This window comes from Nomia melanderi, chromosome 12 (assembly GCF_051020985.1).
Source record: "Nomia melanderi isolate GNS246 chromosome 12, iyNomMela1, whole genome shotgun sequence".
In the NCBI taxonomy this organism is placed as follows: domain Eukaryota; kingdom Metazoa; phylum Arthropoda; class Insecta; order Hymenoptera; family Halictidae; genus Nomia; species Nomia melanderi.
Window position 1 is genome coordinate 169,622 of NC_135010.1, and position 18,047 is coordinate 187,668.

Below are 18,047 nucleotides of genomic sequence, written 5' to 3' on the forward strand. Positions count from 1 at the left end.
AGACAAGCAACACGAAAACACCGTTGTCTGAGAACACGCGTTGCTTTCGACTAGTTTAGTTCTAAGTACTGTGCATCTACAGTATTAATATAAACATTGCACCGTCACATCCTTTACTTCCACACGACACAACATGTAACTTGTTTCAGTTGCGTGTAACACACCGTATACAATGTAGTTGTGTTACATATGGGACTCACTAGGAATCGACAGAGAATACAATATAATTAACCAAGTTCATATGAATATGTGTCCTGTTCAACCGTGTTTTAAAGTTATAGCTCTTTTTGTCTTTCAATAACACGCGATTGTTTACTTTCGCACTGCTGAAGTATTACCTACTGCGTGCACGTATAAAATACTAACAATCAATTTAATGGTCAACCTGTCGATGTACTGCGCTTGCACCGATTTTAATGATTTTCTTGTGGACATGGAGTTCTCGGGGACATGATTTTGAACAACTTTTTCGTTTATATGTTGCTTACGGAAGGCTTTAGTTTCCGGGATAATCGCGAAAACGTTCGCTACCACTACATCGAATTCTGTATTCATGAACGCGTCCGTGAAAGAGTTGCATGTATAACCACAGGATCGTCGCTTGGGTGGCGGCTTGCACCAATCAGCCCTCGATTTTCTCAGGTTACGTGTACTCTTCTCAAAACAAAAGTTAAATTAATATTGAAATGAAATTTGGGCAATTATATAGTAAATGACTGATAATTATTATCTGAGGGGAACTCATTTCTGTATTCTACAAGGCAAGGTATGAAACTGTCACAATCGAGTCAGAAGTTTTGTAAAGCAGCGTACTCATGTGAAATCCAAGAAGGCAACGGCCGATGTGGCGACCGCGCAACTAAGTATCCTTGCTGCGTCTCATAGACGCGCTCATGAATACAGAATTTTTTCGCGATTATCTCTGAAGTTAGTCTTTCGCAAACAACATATAAAGGAAAAAGTTCTTCAAAATCATGCCCCCAACAACATATTTTAAAATCATCAAAATCGATGCGGATGCAGTACCACCGACGGTTCACCGATTTAATATACGGAAGATTGGGGTGGGTGGAAACATTTTTCAAATTTGAATTTTTGTTCCATTTATTTATCTAACGAAAACCATGTTGAACTATGCTTTGAAATTTCCTCTGTATAGACTGTAAATGACATTTCAAAAAAAATACATAAAGAAAAAAATGGCGTAACATTTATTTGATGGAGTCTATAATGAAGTTATTATAGAAAATATGATGTTATATTATTACATAAGTAAAAGAAATACAGCAGACACCCGTATAACGCGGATTCCGACAACTATTGTTTTCGTGCGACGTGATTCCTCGTACAGCGCGATACGTAACAAAACACAAGAATTTCTCGCATTTAGAAATAAGATAACGTTCACTTGAGCATTGCATTGTTTCCTTCACTGTTTCCAATGTTCTATCTTCCTTAATTCTATTATTTTTCCTAAAATATATTATAGAAACTAAACGATATGTATAGTATTATAAGTTTCTTCTAAAATGTCTTCAAATATATCACTTTAATTAACCTTTGTTTATAATTTCGTACCATTTGTGTAAAAACAAAATGAAATAATATGTTTAAAAATAGCCCGGTAAAACTAACACACTGTACTAACTTGCCCCAAATGACGCTATTATATAAACACATCTCCATAACAAAATGTGGAGCATATAAATAAAGCAACAAAACGTGATTTTCTTATAATTAAGTAACTCCATCGCAATATAAATTAATTCGGAGTGTATTCACCATAAAAACAAAGACGTCACAATAATAATTGCTAACGACAGGCCACGTTAACGAATTTACGTTCAGATTAAACAAATAGAACCTGACTTTCAGTCATGTTGCTTTGATCCAACTAGGATAGATCGAGGAGAATCGGATCACACGATGAATTGGATTGAAATAAGAATCCAGTACGTACCGAAAATTAAAAAATTCTTTTTTGTTTTTCATCATTAACGTACGAATACTTTTAGTTCTCTGATATCAAACAGGAAATTATCCGATTCGCCCCGATCTACCCTATATATACTCTGTGTTCAGAAAACTTCACTGTATCAACGTGCCTCCGATCAACTTACTCCAGTCTCACCTACACCTGAAGTTTTAGAAAGATTATGAAATTCTTTGATGCGATAACTGCAAGTTTGCGTAAAAATTTAGAATGGCCATTTCGAGCACCTTCTATTATAGTAAGCAGTTGTAACGTATGGATAACGTTAAACCTGAAAGGTTTCCGTGTCTTCTGTTCACTTTTCACACTATACGTACTCGGGCCGGTCTAATTGATCGTTCCAAATTTTTGCATACAATTTCTCACACAAAACGTTATAATATCGTAATTTCTTTTTACGAATTTTCCTAGGATATGCATACATGCTATTTTTCAATATTTACTTCTCGTTTCATTTTCTTTTTCTGGAGAAATTTGCATAGGGTGGCCTACCTACCGTGATCGGTCATTTTGATCGGTCGAAACGTTTACGATGTTTACTCTTCTGAACGTAAAAAATCGTTACAACAGAAAGGATATCTGAATGTGCCATGGTCCGAGAGCCGATTAATCTCTTTATTACATTATTTGAAGGAGGATTACACGAATAGTTGTTAACAATGTGTAGCGAAACATAATGTACACTGGTCACCACAGACAATCTCTTCACGAGCGTTTCTTTAGCCAAAGAATTAACTGTAAAGAAAACTGAAAAAAAATTGTTGGAATCATTCCAGGAAATAAATGCGATTTCCCCTTTGCAAAGCAAGTAGAAGATAACATGGCACGATTTTCAACAAAATTATACAGATCAGATTATATAACTATATAATATTATATATCTATACATAAAGCAGGTCAAACAACTAAGTGTTCCTACTAACAAAAAAAGGTATCGAATTTGAAAAATAAAAAAATTATGAAATTTTGTGTGTGAGTAGAGTAAGTCAAGCTTAATTGTAATTTCTTTTCGTGCCGAATTTCACTTTGAAAGGGTAAAACCACCCTTTGAAAAAATTGAAGATTTTTCTTTTCCATAGATTATCTTGAAAGTGGTAAGAAATAACGAGAAAAGTTCAACGAAACGATACATTACGTCTATTAAATTGAAAAAAAATTTGAAAAATCGAAAAATGTTCACAGTTTTAATGTTGGGTTCTGAGAATTTAAAATTTTATCAAGTATGTCTGCAATTACAACAACGCAAGCCAGTTCTTTAGACAACTGCTAACTTCAAACATTAAACTTTATGCTTCAAACTTGTTGATAGAATTATTGTAATCACCCATATGAACACGCTTACTTAATATACATTTATTTAGGAACTTGGAACGATTATATTACATTTGTGAGAGAGAACTTTCACGGAGACTTAGCACGTATCGGCATTTTTCACGAGCATCCGACCTAAACTACACAAAACTAACAGAGGGCACAGTATACATATGTGGAAATAAACAAATGAACAAGTGCCCCCCCCCCCCCCCCCCCCCCCGATAATTGCGTTATACTAACTCAACGTGAATACATATGGATCATACAATTTTAACCTTGTTATTACATGTGTTATTATACGAACGTTCACAATTAGTAATAAGAACTTAATAATTTACTACTTCAAACGATTAACTTATTTTTAGAATATAATCTTATTTTCTTCCATTTTAACGATTTACTGCAAAAATGATTTAAAAAGCGAGAGATTTAATAACGACACGCTATTAGATCAGTAATCGATCCGATAATCTTGCGATAATAGATTGAGAGTTAACAGAATTTTACAAATGTATGGGGAGGGTAATCAGAAATAGCCTGAACATTTTCGGAAATAAGATGTATGGGAAATAAAATAAAACTATTTTTCACGAGCTATTTCAGTGCAGAATTTTCAAAGTTTAAATACTGTATTATTTACGCGAGAGACTATATATTGAAATAAGTAACTGATATTGCAAACAGTTATTGCAGAAGTTTATTAAAACAAAAAAAAACGATTTTTAATCTATTTTGGTTAAAAATTTCATTATTATAGAAAAAAGCCCATCTTTTTAACACAGTATCGATAACGCTTGCAATCAACTTGTTATCGAACTTATTTCTTAAGAGTGTTGAGGTGCGAGAATAAGTTCTGATAGATACCAAATCAGCGATTAGTTCAATGAAATTAAACATTGCTTCGCTGATAAAATCACTAAGTAATTACGCGAGAGTAAAGAATAAAAAAATCAAGTTTTAAGAGGAACTAATAAAAAAGGTACACAAACATCGTCATAGATTGGGCAATTGCTGTTTAAAGTATAATACGAATTTATGGAACTGTATTAAGTATATGGAAATGTTTTTTTTTTCAAGCTTCATTACGATGAACGGACACTTTATAAGTGCTACAAAAGTCCAATGCCACTTACAAAGTAAGAAATGGAGAATAATGTGAATTTTTTAAAATAATGAAGGATAAACTTTAATAGGTTCACATCATTTTTACTTTTAACTTAACGACAAATATCGTCCAATTCGTATATATCTGAGTATTTATTTGATATGTACATAATATTTTATTATTGCTCGCATTAGATTGCTGCGTAAGTTCTGTCCGCTTCGCCGTTCGTATAAACGATCTATTCTTCTTATCGCTTCTTCAAAGTTTTTAACCAATTAACTACATTTGGCGACTGCGCACGTCATTTTAAAGCTTGAAATGATACTAATTCTTTCAACGATGAATTCTTTATTTTTTCAGATAAACATGTAATCCTTCTTTGTTTTGCCTTGATTTTTCATTAAAATATACCCTAGGAACATTAGTTCTGCATTTGACGAGTACAGACTTGATTGTTTCATTTTATTGTACGCAAAACGAGAGATTTTTCATACGAAATTCTACAGTTAACAGATTAATATTAACAGCAATATTAGGGCCTAAGTGAAACAGATATAAGATATTCTCGTTAGTCTTTGAATGATCAGACAATCGAGAAGTTATTATTAGTAAACGTTCAAAATGGATAGTAATGTGATGCATGTAAGATGGTTGCATGGTGTACAAATTTCAACTCGGCCATAGTGCATCATTTACAACAAAATGCATTTGTTCCGCATTTGGTGAAGGTTCTGTAAACATTCGTACCTATCGTCGATGAATTGTGAAGTTTCATGGCGGAAATTTCAATCTTGAGGGCGGTGCACGAGATAAACGTACAACAACAGTGTCCAAGTACACAAGTGACTAATTTAATCGATGAAAACCCAAAATTGATTATTCGTGAAAACACGCGTGAACTTGGAATTCACAATTCAAATGTGTTAATACATCCCCATAAAAACGGACACAGTTCAAAACATAACGTTCTAATATATACTTCACGAACTGTCGTAAAAAAAGTTACTGAACCGCGTTCCGATCTGTGTTGTACTTCGGGCTAGACAAATTCAAGATTTTTTGCATCGCTTGGTTATCTTAGATGAAACATAGGTAGGATACAATAATTTGACGAGAAAACGGCATTGATCAAAACCCGGATAACGTCGTTCAGAAACAAGTAAGAGAGGCTTAAAAGTGAAAAAAGTTCTGTTATATGTATACAATCCGAGTGTTGCCATCAACTCTATTTTGCACTGCCAACAATTGGAAGGAGTTGAACTGGAACTGCAAATTAAGAGACCATTACTTGTAAATCGAAAAAGCGTTATATATTTTCACGATAACGCAAGACCACACGTGGCTCTGACAACGCAAAAAAAGATATCGGAATTAAACTGGGAACTTACTCCACACCCACTACATCCTGCAGATCAGGGGCCAACTGACTTTCATCTTTTCCAAGCCTTACAAAACAATTTAAATGGAAAAAATTTCAAACATTTCGGAGAAGTAAAATAATTTTGGAGAATTACGATAACGCAAACCGATATTCACAGACTCGATTATTATCACTGAACCTGTCACTATTCAATAGTGTTGAGTAAAGTGCCCCCCGCCAGAGAAACCAAGTCCATTAATACCAATCTCTATTGTCTACATGAATCTCAAGTACACATATCATAAGAAACAACTTCAATAAATAAAACTAAAGACGAAAGTTTCTAACGCAATGCGAAACTTAAATGCCTTATAACTTTTGAACCAACAGACACTGTCAAAAAGATTAAAGTCCTGGGTGTACAAAACAATTACTTCAACAATATATATCAAGATTAAGGTCATGCGAGGGTTACTGTTTTCGTAAATAAGTACAAAAACTCTCCATTCCCGGACAGATTTTTGCGAATATCTGGAAAACTAAAATCGAGCGGCGATAACGTGTGATGGGAAAGTTGTTCAAATCGGTGAGAAATCAGTATTGTAAATGGCTACCGAAATTTTCCCATTGGCGATTGAATGTAGTGAATTTATTCTATATCGGGTTTGGACATGGGATTTTCTCATCGATTAATGAACTAAACATGTAAGTTCATTACACTGGACGCGCGAGTGACCGTGCCGCTGACGAAAAAGGGTACACAGCCTAGCCATAGCCTATTCTCTTGGAGTAATAAACATAAAGTCGCGACGACTAACAATGAAGAACCCCCGGTCAAGAAGTTGAAAAGGCTTTAGATAGGCCGTGACAGAAATGCATAGAAATTATAAAAAGGCTTTAGATTGGCTGTGACTCCTGGTATTGTATTATAGATTTCTTGAATGCGTCTTGGAACTATTGCTAATGAGATCCATTAAGGATTATTCTGAAAATCTCCCCGACATTGTTCATGCTTTGAATCTCTAACATATATAATCGCTGTTTACCAAGAAAATTTGACATTTACGGAGTTAAATCAACTAGTCCCAAAATAACATGAATTGATTGATCCTTAACTTTTTCTAGTTGAAATGAATTTCCCTATTGTTGAGTTCAGTTCCACGAAAATACGAAAACTCCCGTGATCATATCAAATTACAGTGTAACATATCAAATTACAGTTGTTAGGTTAAGGATATACATGTAATAATAAAGTAATATATATTCTATAATGCTCATTTAATTTTCCACTTAAAAGGAAATTTGAAAAGTTAGTGTACACTATTGCATAATGTTTCTCAACTTTCGGCCTAAGGCCAAACGGCGGTGATGTGTACAGACAAAAGTTATTCAGATTGATAACCTGGGCAACATATTTCAAGGTCGTTAAAATCAACAAGGTGTCGCTATTTTATATAATTATCCAATATATCTTATATTAGTAAAATATAAGAATTTCAACAAATGCATTTTACATTTTTCCGTCCTTTGCTATTATCAGAGAGTTAAATTGCATTTATTTGATTAAAAACGTCAGAAGCTGCAAAATCTGATAATACTATCATTGTGAGGATTGTAACGAATTGTCGCTTTGAATACTGAAGTGATTCCTTCTACCGAAAAATTTAGTAACTTGCTTTACATTGAAAATTTGATATAACACGATGCAATATTGTTTAGCCGAAAATAAACTATCTAGAACATGCGTAATTTCTCAAGCAGACTTGCCCAAATGCGTTTTGGGGAGAAGCAGTAGTGACTGCAAGATAGTCATATAAGAAATTGCTGAGTAACAAGAACAGTAAACCATAAAAAGTAACACGAAATTTAGTATGTAAATCAAATATTTTACATTTGAAAATTTATTAGTACAATCATTTTGCTTTGAAAAAAATATTCACACGTGATAAATTTGATTTAAAATCAGAGAAACGTATTTTTATTCGTCGTTCGAACCAAATTATTGTCAAATTATTGTAATAATGTAATAAAAGGAAGGTAATCTCAAAATTACTTCAACGATAAGTATGTAGGTACAAATGGTATAGTAATAAAACAATGTTAGAAAATTCCACACAAATGTATATAAATCTAGAGGAGCCGAACGACCCGAAAAATCTCATTGTTGGTATAGTTGATGATGAAGCAAATGCATCGAACGAAGACGTGTTTGAAAGTACCGTGGCTCCAAAAAAGGAGGCAGCGCGCCTAAAAATACTTAGAACAAGAAAAGTCAGAAGGCAAAGAAAATTACATCAGTTACTGTCAGACAGAGATAAGACGTCGCACGGCCCAGAAGCTAAAAAGAGGCAAAGGGACACTTCCATTCACAATGTTCGGTCCGCACTATGTTCCGAATCGAGAAATTTAGTGACATTTTGTTATAACTTTTAAATCATTAAAGATATCGAAATGAAACTTGGATTGAAATGTAGTAAAATATAATTGTCTTTTCTTCGTCGTACTATATAAGAAATAACACTGAAGATGTGAAACCAGACCACAGATCAAATTCTAAAAAGCGATAGAGCTGATGAAGCCAATAACGAATATGATTGGCTGGTACGACAAAAATGATAGAGCCTCGTGAAATGTTTTAAAAATAAAAATGTGATAGGCAGCAAACATTAAATGAAGATAAACAAAACACAATGCTGATATGTCTATCGAGAGACGTAGAGCTACATTAATTGTAAAAAAAACAATTAAAGCCTAACAATATATAACAAGAAATGTTGCTCTTATCGCCAATATATGAAAAAATTCAAACTGTTCCACTTATGTGTTGTATTGGCACTTAATAAATAAAAATGCTATTTACTAGATACCACAGAATCACCATTACGCATCATTCATTTCTTTTCATTTATTCTTTCCCTTTTTCCCCGTTGTTATTTAATCCTCCCTACGGTTACGAAGAAGAATATTCCACGAACCGTGTTAGGCCTACGTTACCAATCATGGAATAATCCGCGGGCTATGACTAAAAAGATCCTAGTAGTGAAATTTTATGACTTATTCTTTACAATCATAATATCTCACTACTACGATTTTAGAGCTGTAGCCGTCGAATTATTCCGCGTTCAGTAATATGGACCAAGCTTTAGTGGTAGAAAAATTAAATATAATACAATTAAGATACAAGAGAAACAGTTATGAAAAAAGTATTAAGAAATTAATTTTGTAATGGACAAGGTCGGAAAAGGAAGAAACCAACTGACTAGTCGAGAAACCGCTTTTATTGTTTACAAACTGAAAAAAAGCTAGAAGCAACACATATACTTTAAGGAAACCTGAAGTTGAGTCTAAAACGTGTCCAATAGAACAATTCGGCTTATAAATTACGACAACTCGATAAATATGTGGAAACAATTTTAGACAACTGTACTGTAAGAAAACTAGCTTTCAATAGCAATCAAGATAAAACCAAACGTTTGAAATTTGTGAAAAAGTTTGACGATATACCAATAGACTTTTGAAAAAAAGTGTTATGGTCTGACGAAAGCAAATTTGTCCCTTTTAATCGTGAAGAACGGCTTCGAGCGTGGAGGAAGCAGAAGATGGGTATGATAAGAAACACGCACAACAAACTGTAAAATTCGAAGGAAGCAACTCCTTCAGTTCTGTCATGGCATGAGGTTACTTTGCTTAGTCGAGAGTAGGTAACTTGGTTAACCAGTTAACTGCGTTTGACGAGTATACACATCATCTTAATGCTTGAAAAGATACGAATTCTTTCTTTCAAAAACAAAGAAACAATTAATAGTGGCTCCTTTTTTTTGTTACCCACAGTACATTATAGATTTATTAAAATAAATATCTCAATAATAATTAATTTTTTGTCTCTTACCTAAAATTTTTCTACAATTATAAATTATGTACTTGTTATTGAGTTTATACAAATAGATTTATTATTAATAAACTTTTGGAATAATCGAAAGAGAATTTTTCGACTGAAAAGTTTTATCAATAGTATTTTTTATGAATAAAGCCTATTTAATAAAAACACGTTATTAATAAAATCACTTTGCCAGAATTAAACTAATCCTGTTAAAAGCTCTGTTAATATTCCTATTTCTTGATTTTCAGTCTTTCCAATACAGTGCTAATAAAACTATCAGCACATTCAATCTGAAATATCAAACGGAAAATCATTCCAACCCACTGCACATACTTATCTTGAAATTCGGAGGAGCGCTTTGTACTGTTATTTGAAAAATCCACCCTATTTAATAAAGGTTTATGAGAAGCCACCCCCAAGCAAAATGATTTTGACTTTATATACGTATTTCAGTGATTATACAGTTTAATCTATTTGCTCTTGATCTGGGTTAGATATTTCTCATACTTCGACTGAAAGGTGGACTAATATCAACTAGATTTTAAAATGTTATTTCACATCCAGGTCGAGCATATAGTAATCACGTTGAATCAGGCCTTTCCAGGCATTTACTTAAGCATTCGGAACATCACAAGCTGTACATTTTTTAAGTATACGCGTTTAAGGTTAATTTATAATTACCCTTAGCCCTCGATTTACACGGAATTCGAATTGCACAATTTCGGTTTAACACGATTGAAAAAGAGAGGAAGAAATTCCATTTACACAGCACTTGTTTTTCATTTTAACACAGCCAGGTCAAACAAATGCAAAAATTACATTAATTTTTATTCTCTTTTGTGAATGACATATGCACTCTTGTTGAATTAATGCATCCTTTTTTAAAAATATTTATATAATATTTTATTATACAAAAAAAAATAAATAATTCTGTTTCATATGGATTTGTTAAATGTATTACATGTGTATCTCCTTACAATGTGAATTCTGGCCTCGAATTGCACGATTTCAATTTACACGGCATTTTTGGGGAACCAATTAACCGTATAAATTGGGGATTAAGTGGACTTTGTCTGTTTGAAGTTTGTTTAGAATCTACTGGTTATCAAAATCTTCGCATTATTACTGCTATTTCCCGTTCGGACTAGCCTTCTTCAAATGATTCAACATTCATTTCCCGTTCGGTTGAAGATGCTCCGCTTCTGCGACTCATGTTAAATATTATTCTTGTATTTGCTTGAAATCGACTCTAATAAACTGTTTCGAGTTAACAAAAGACAATAACACTAAGAAGCTCGTTTCCTTTATGTTTCAAACGTATAATAATATTTTATATAACGTGTAAGTTCGTAATCGACTACTTTCGTGATTTTATTTTTTGATTTCATAATATCCTGTAGAATATAATAAGGTGGAGTGGTGTAAGTGCATAAACGGGCTCTTATTAATACATTTATTTTGATTAATACATTTGTTAAAAAATATCATTTTTTAACATTTAACATTGTACCATTACTATTAATATATTTTAGATCTTTTTATATTAGGATTTCATTTCACTAGTTTCTTTGTATTTATTTATTTACTTTATTTATTTGCTTTACTCCAAAACGAAACAACATATTTGAATGCGGTAAAAAGTATTTTATGACAAACATATCAGTAGTTATACTCTTGCGTCGTAGCATATGATGTAAGGCTTCAAATCGGTTTTAATGGTCGGTTGTGCACATGCCCCATTTTCGGGGAAAGTGCACAGTTATTGGATTTTTTACAATTTTCATAAAAGATTAACATATACAAGTGAAATTCGCGTTTTTGTCAATGTTAATTAAAACGTATTAATTCAAATATTCGTTGATTTCAATAAATGTTAAAGTATTATAAAACAAATTAAAGATATATGGGTTGAAAGTCAAACTTACTAAAAACTGGGGTGCACTTACCCCACTCCACCTTATACCGTTTAACGTAATATAAGGAAATGGGTTTTGACGAGCAAAGAGGCCCAAAGTTAATAAAAAAAAAGCAGTACAAACAGAAGCTGGGGACTGCTTTTAGATATCAGAGCGAGATGATTGGCATAGATAAAAAGGTTAACTGTAGTTGAAAAATCAGAGTAGTTGTCAATAGTTATGAGAAAAAAATTAGTGTTATGATCGAACGTTATTATTTGTAATTGTCGTTGTTTGGTAGAAGTTTTTGTCGTTAGTTTTATTTATAATTGCGCATAGTTTTTTAGACATTGTAAATAACTAGCTATAGTATATTATATTTTATAAGCATATCTCAATCATGTCTCTACAATATATTATAATACATCATTAAATTACTCCGTTTCGTGTATTCATTTTCAACTTTTTAAAGTGTTATTTTGTTTTATATTAACCCTCATAAATTGCAAAAGAAATCCTTTCACTGTATGCGTTGCGTTACTTAGCGTGTGTGAACGTTTCAGCAAATTGCACGCTAGAAACGTAAATGCGTAAAACAATGTGCGGACCTCCTTCCACTACTACCAAGGCTCCATCGGATGACGTGGAGAAACAAATGCAAGACAATTTACCATAAAGCTCTGCGTAAGAAACACGTGTATGCGACGAAGTCAATCCTGTTAAAAATTCTATTTCTTATCGTTTTCCTTGTTGTTCTGTTGTTTGTTCTACTTGTTGTCATATTGCTGATTTCCATTTTGTTATTTACTGATACAATCAATATCCAATTATCACACTACAGAAATTCGTCGCATTCACATATGCTGATGATGATGAGAATATTCACAATTGTGAACAGTCTATATGATAAAATTAGAATAAATATTATTTCTTTCTTCGGTAAGTCAGGACAGTGCCATTGGATGGTGACATTGTAAAGTGATATGTTGTGAGGATGCGTGAATCACCGACTCCGCGTCGAGCGGGTCCCGTTAGACCGTAGGGGAGTGGGCCTGCTTGTACCCTGGGGGAATGAGTCCGCGCACTGTGCGTGCGTGCGGACGCACGCAAGGGATGATATTCAAGCGGCGCTCGATTACTTGGGTTTGATGATAATCCTTCCCTTACCGAAATAATTGTTATTGCCAGGAGACACAACCTCGTCAGCTGGAAATCCTGTGTTAAGATCAGCATACTAGTTGGATAAAAAAGTCCCGTATGACACAAAGACGGCTTGGAATGTAGGAAATTTCCAGCTCAAGCTGTAGTCCGCCGCATTAAAAATTGAAAATCTCAATGATTAGTTCGTTTCACTGAGTTGTGAAGCATTCAGAGCGCCGAGATGCCTTTCTGGAAGCCGCGCCGCAAAACACTAATATACCCGAAATCAATTTCCATACATAGGTTATGTCTGTGAGGGTTTCGAGCTAGAGCAATCATCACTGAGTTGTACAGTTTGGCGATGAGCTCGAGCAACAGTCAATGCATTGGTAGAATATTGGTCTGGGGTCAAAAATGACTCGGGCATGGTCTGTCGTGTTTTGGTACTTCAAGTATTAACCCTTAACGGGGCAACGTCGCCATATAAGTGGCATGGCACTTTCACTTACTGGGTCCAATGCCGCGTATATGGCGGCAAAAATCCATTTGGTATTTTTATCACGGTTATTATTGAAATATTCATAATGAACACGTTAAGTATTGTGCTACGTCACTTCTGTGAATTTGTTTTCGCTTGTTATTTTTGTCGTGATATTTTTTGGCAGTGGGTACACTTGAAATACTTCTGGCCCGTTAGGGTTTATTCGTGTATTACTTCAATTTCTTCTGTATAAATCGAGTGCGATGAATGGAAAAATACTTTCGTTACTAACTGCATGAAAATATTTCCGACCCCAAAGGTTTGTCCAAGACATATTACGTATTAGTATTCACGACAGGTGGAAATGACCATTCTGATGAACGGTATGCGTGCCCAATCAATGTTCAAATCCAATTACCTTAAAGGCGAAATATTACCACATGAAAAAAATATTGTTCCATATTTTCTACTTAATTTTTCACATAGAATATTGCTACTATATTAACTCTCCCAGTTGTACTGCAATTTTTGTGTTGTAAGTGAGATTTTGAGGAAGTACGTACAAAGTAAATCAAGAAACGTTTATCCGATAAAATCACACGTGTGTAAAGTAAATTGATGCGATTTTTGATAATTACTTTTGACAATCAAAATATGTTATTATAATTGTAATACAGCTGCACATATACATAAATGACAAAAATATAAACGAAGAAGTTTTATTTACCCTTTTCGCTACTATCAGCAGCTAGAGTCGCTCGATACGAAAAATGATCAAAGAAGATGCAATCAAGTAATGCAACGTTAGTATCATAATGATTTTTTAATATTCACGGACATTTATGTCAATGACTTATTATGTTTGAAACTAATGTACAAAAAAAATGGAATAAATCTTGTTTTAAATAGAAAAGTTTCCTACTAAAAAAATATATTATGAGAACAAATCTTTGAGGCGTAATAAACAATCCTGGAATGTCAAAAATCGCTTACGCGTGAACTTTAGATTGGGGAATGTAGGGTAAAATGGGACGTTTTCTTTTTTAATCGTAATAATAAATCACATAGAGCAATAAACGTCTGAAACCTTTTTTGAAAGTTGTAAATAGACATCTGGCTATAAGGAAATAAAAAACTTGTTTAATAAAAATATTTAGTTACAAAGAAAAATACGATTTTCTACGGGTATTGAAATAAAATCATATAAAAATACAAAATCTTTATTTCTACTAAATTAAAATTGCTAGCTGAATATATTTAGTTGTTGGCTGATATAAATAAACCATAAATACATATGATTTTATAAGCATAAATCACAAATATATGTGCCATCTTCTTTTTCTGCACTGGTTCAATCTAATTGGTCAGTATTGATCTCATCTGCGATTCTAATTTGCTATACGTCAATACGATTACAGGTGACTAATTAAAACTATAAACAAAGCATATACTCCAATTGCTCCTGTGATAAAGTGTTCCGTTTTGCTGCGAGCATCACACTTTAGAAAATCATTTTTTTACAGTTTGTTCTGGGACAAAGAAATAACTTAAGTATCAAAAATACAGCTTAACGGCCGTTGAATCTAGTACTGTGATTATCTGGTTCAATTTTTTAATCGAAAGGTAAAAATAGTGTTTTAAACATCTGTAACGTCACAAATTGTTCACTAAATATCTTCGCAATACTTTTAATCAAAGAATAACTCATGAACTGTTCTGCAGTCGATTTCAAACTACATCGAGGACTTATTAGAACCATGTTATGCGGAACCATTACTGTCCCGTTTTACCTGGCCAGTCCGTTTTACCCTGCTTTCCTCTTAACTTAAGGAAAGCTTTCCTTCTACTTAAGGAAAAACGGTTAGTTCAGAGGGAGGGGTCAGACGGTCCGACTTACGATAGATAGAAAAAGATTAAATGTCATTGGATAAAAACGATTAAATGACGAATGTTAATGTTAAATTATTGTAGGCAATTGACAAAACGTCCTTTTTCAGCAAGATGCGGAAACACCCGATCTATATCGCATCCGCGTACAATTCCGTTGTCGAGCATCCAAAACGATCTTTTGCAAGCCTCCAGATGCTTAATTGCAAGCAGGACCCAGGCTCTTGAACCATGACCACCTGATTCTGTACCGAAAAATAGAAAAAGCCAGGCAACACGTTGCACGGAGTAGCGCAGATTAGTTAGTTGCGCTGACAAGCTGTAGCATGCGGATGTCTGCGATTTTTACCAGTTCAATAGCTTCGAATCTTTTTTTTTCCGATTTTTCTTTTTCTGTTTTTCTGCTGATTTTCTCTGGTTCCCTACTCGCGGTTTCGACATCATCCCCAGTTCCCTTTTTAATTCAACAGGTAACGTCAGCGTATGTAAAAGTACGGTCGTTCATAGTAAACTATTAAAAAATTAACTTGAGCCATCTCATTCTGATCGAGCTACGTGTAGATATGTACTTATATATACATGGTGTCCAGATAATGTCACTGTACCTACCTCCCTCTGTATCAACTTGCATATGCTCTCCCTATATTATTGCATGTGCACCCATACTTTGCTTTCATTCATTTCCGTAGTTAACACTGCACACTAAATGTAATAGTACATGTACCCACTACTGAAATGCCTTATTATTGATGAAAGGAGGATGATTAGAATTTTAAGTAAATAAATTTAAGTAAATCCGAACAACTACTCACTTCGGTAACATCCATAACCTTGATGGCTGCCAACTGACCAGTTTTGGTGTGTCGGCCCTGAAAAATAGTCAATTGTATTATCATTTGTAATTCAAAATATTACATATTCAGTGTTAAATTATTGATAAACGTATTTTTCCGTCTTCTGACGATATAAGGTAGTTCAGATTCACTTATTTTATTAAAACAATTCGAAACCAGAAAATCCGATAATACGATATCGTAGTGGAAACTATAACCAATTCTCGTCCTATACGTAACAGTAACGTGGTGCCACACATTTGTTTGTTAGCTTTGCATGCAACAACGTGGTGCCACCGACGCATAGTAATCCGTTTCGGCAATCTAGCCAGACAAAAGACCCAATTAATATATAACTCATCGAAAAGAAAGAAAAGCGACTTTTCCTTATGAAACTATGTATAATGTATAATAACAACAACAACAAAAACAACAACAATAATAATAATAATAATGAAATTGTTAATAATTATTTGAACCGTTTAATTATTTTAATTTAATGAAAAAATGTAAATAAAAAATTGTAATAATTAAGAGAGAAACAACAAAAATTATATTTTTTATACATTTCTGATTATGCAATGTTAGCTCACATTAAAATTTGTTTAGTTATGTTTTGGTTGAACTTCACTTCGAGACACGACTTTTTTAAAACCTTTATTAAATATACTGGTAGTACTTGATGAAAAAAGGCTAAATATTACGTTTCAAGTTCAAGAATTCATCCGTATAGAAGTTATGTATATATAAAATTAATCAATAAATATGTACTTGTGATGATATAGGCCACACCGATTTTAATGATTTTAAAATATATTGTTAAAGTCGTTATTTTGGGCAACTCTTTCCTCTGAGAAAACCGATGCTTTCTTTTAGTTTTCCGACAATTGTTCGGTTGATTCGAAACTTGAACAAGTTTTTTGATAGACTTGTGGTTCTAATCGATATCTCAACCTTTAAAGAATCTTAATTTTGTATCACTTTTTATTATGCTAAAATCAAGAGGAAGAAGCCTAAAAATCGTAATTTGAATTTTAAACTGTCGTCATATTATTAAACAATGAGATATTGTAATCCTTTTGGTAGAGGTTATAACCACATGCATACTGAAAACAATCACACCTCGTTTTTTTCATTTGCGCTCACTATAACGACCGGAATCATGTCAATAATCAAGACATGATCTTTGAAAATGTGACTCCTAAACCTTTTCATATTTTGACTTAAAAAAAATGAATAATATAATTCAAATGCTAGGAAATTTATGTGTAACAAATCAACAAAAAGTAGCATCCAGATTTTTCACAAAAAATTCCCGGAGCAAACCTAAAAACAGACAAATTTGCCACTGAATGCGAAGAATTATTGTGTTTCGTTGTGTATACTATTTTCTGAGACACGAGTGAAATAGTTTAAATTTCTTAGCCCATTAAACGCTGAATTTAGTTTGAAAAATCTCTTATTATGCACGCTATAAAATCAAAGTGTACATGAAGTGTATACTCGTCAAGTGCAGACCAAATGTTCTTGTAACATATTTTAACGATAAACTAAAGCGAAGCCAAGAAGAATTACATGTTTGCCTAAAAAAACTAAATAGTCCACCGTAGAAAAAGTTAGGACCATTTAGAGTTTTAAGGTGACGTGTATACTCGTCAAACGCAGTTAATTCATTAATATAGATAGGCTAGAAAGTATTCCTTCTCTCAATGCAACTTTAGAAGCTACTTTTTTCAATTCGCTGTTTATAATTTTATTTACATTTTTTTCCGTGGTTTGAAGCCATTGAAATTTGTCAGTGTCATCACAATTAGCGTATAAATGTTTCATAATTTTTGCATATTTTAATGCAGGTTTCATTGAAAGAACCGCCTATCTCTTGTTTTGGAATATTTTTAAAATTAGATGTTTCATACTAGGCACCGTTACACTAGGACTATTATACGGCATTCAAGTAAAATGTATAAAGAATCTTTCATTGGTGCATTAAACGTTGAAAGCTTAAGAAAACCCCCAAACCTTGTCATTGCTGTTTCGTGGTTTCATCCATGAAAGTAGATCTCTTCTAAACAGATGTTTGAAAAGAGAAACAAGAATTTTCATATCAGACAGTTTTGAGAACTCTCGCGTAAATTGATATAATACAATATACTGCCGGT

The 18,047-nt window shown here is 33.3% G+C and overlaps 1 protein-coding gene across 18 annotated transcripts in view; it reads right to left on the bottom strand.

The window, feature by feature from the left end:
• msn (serine/threonine-protein kinase msn) overlaps window positions 1–18,047 on the bottom strand; it is a 179,161-nt gene that overhangs the window by 112,499 nt on the left and 48,615 nt on the right. For all 18 annotated transcript variants that reach the window (XM_076372751.1, XM_076372753.1, XM_076372749.1 and 15 more), the window contains exon 3: window positions 15,868–15,924. In XM_076372751.1, the coding sequence (XP_076228866.1) occupies window positions 15,868–15,924 (57 nt within the window). The remainder of the gene's footprint in view (window positions 1–15,867; window positions 15,925–18,047) is intronic.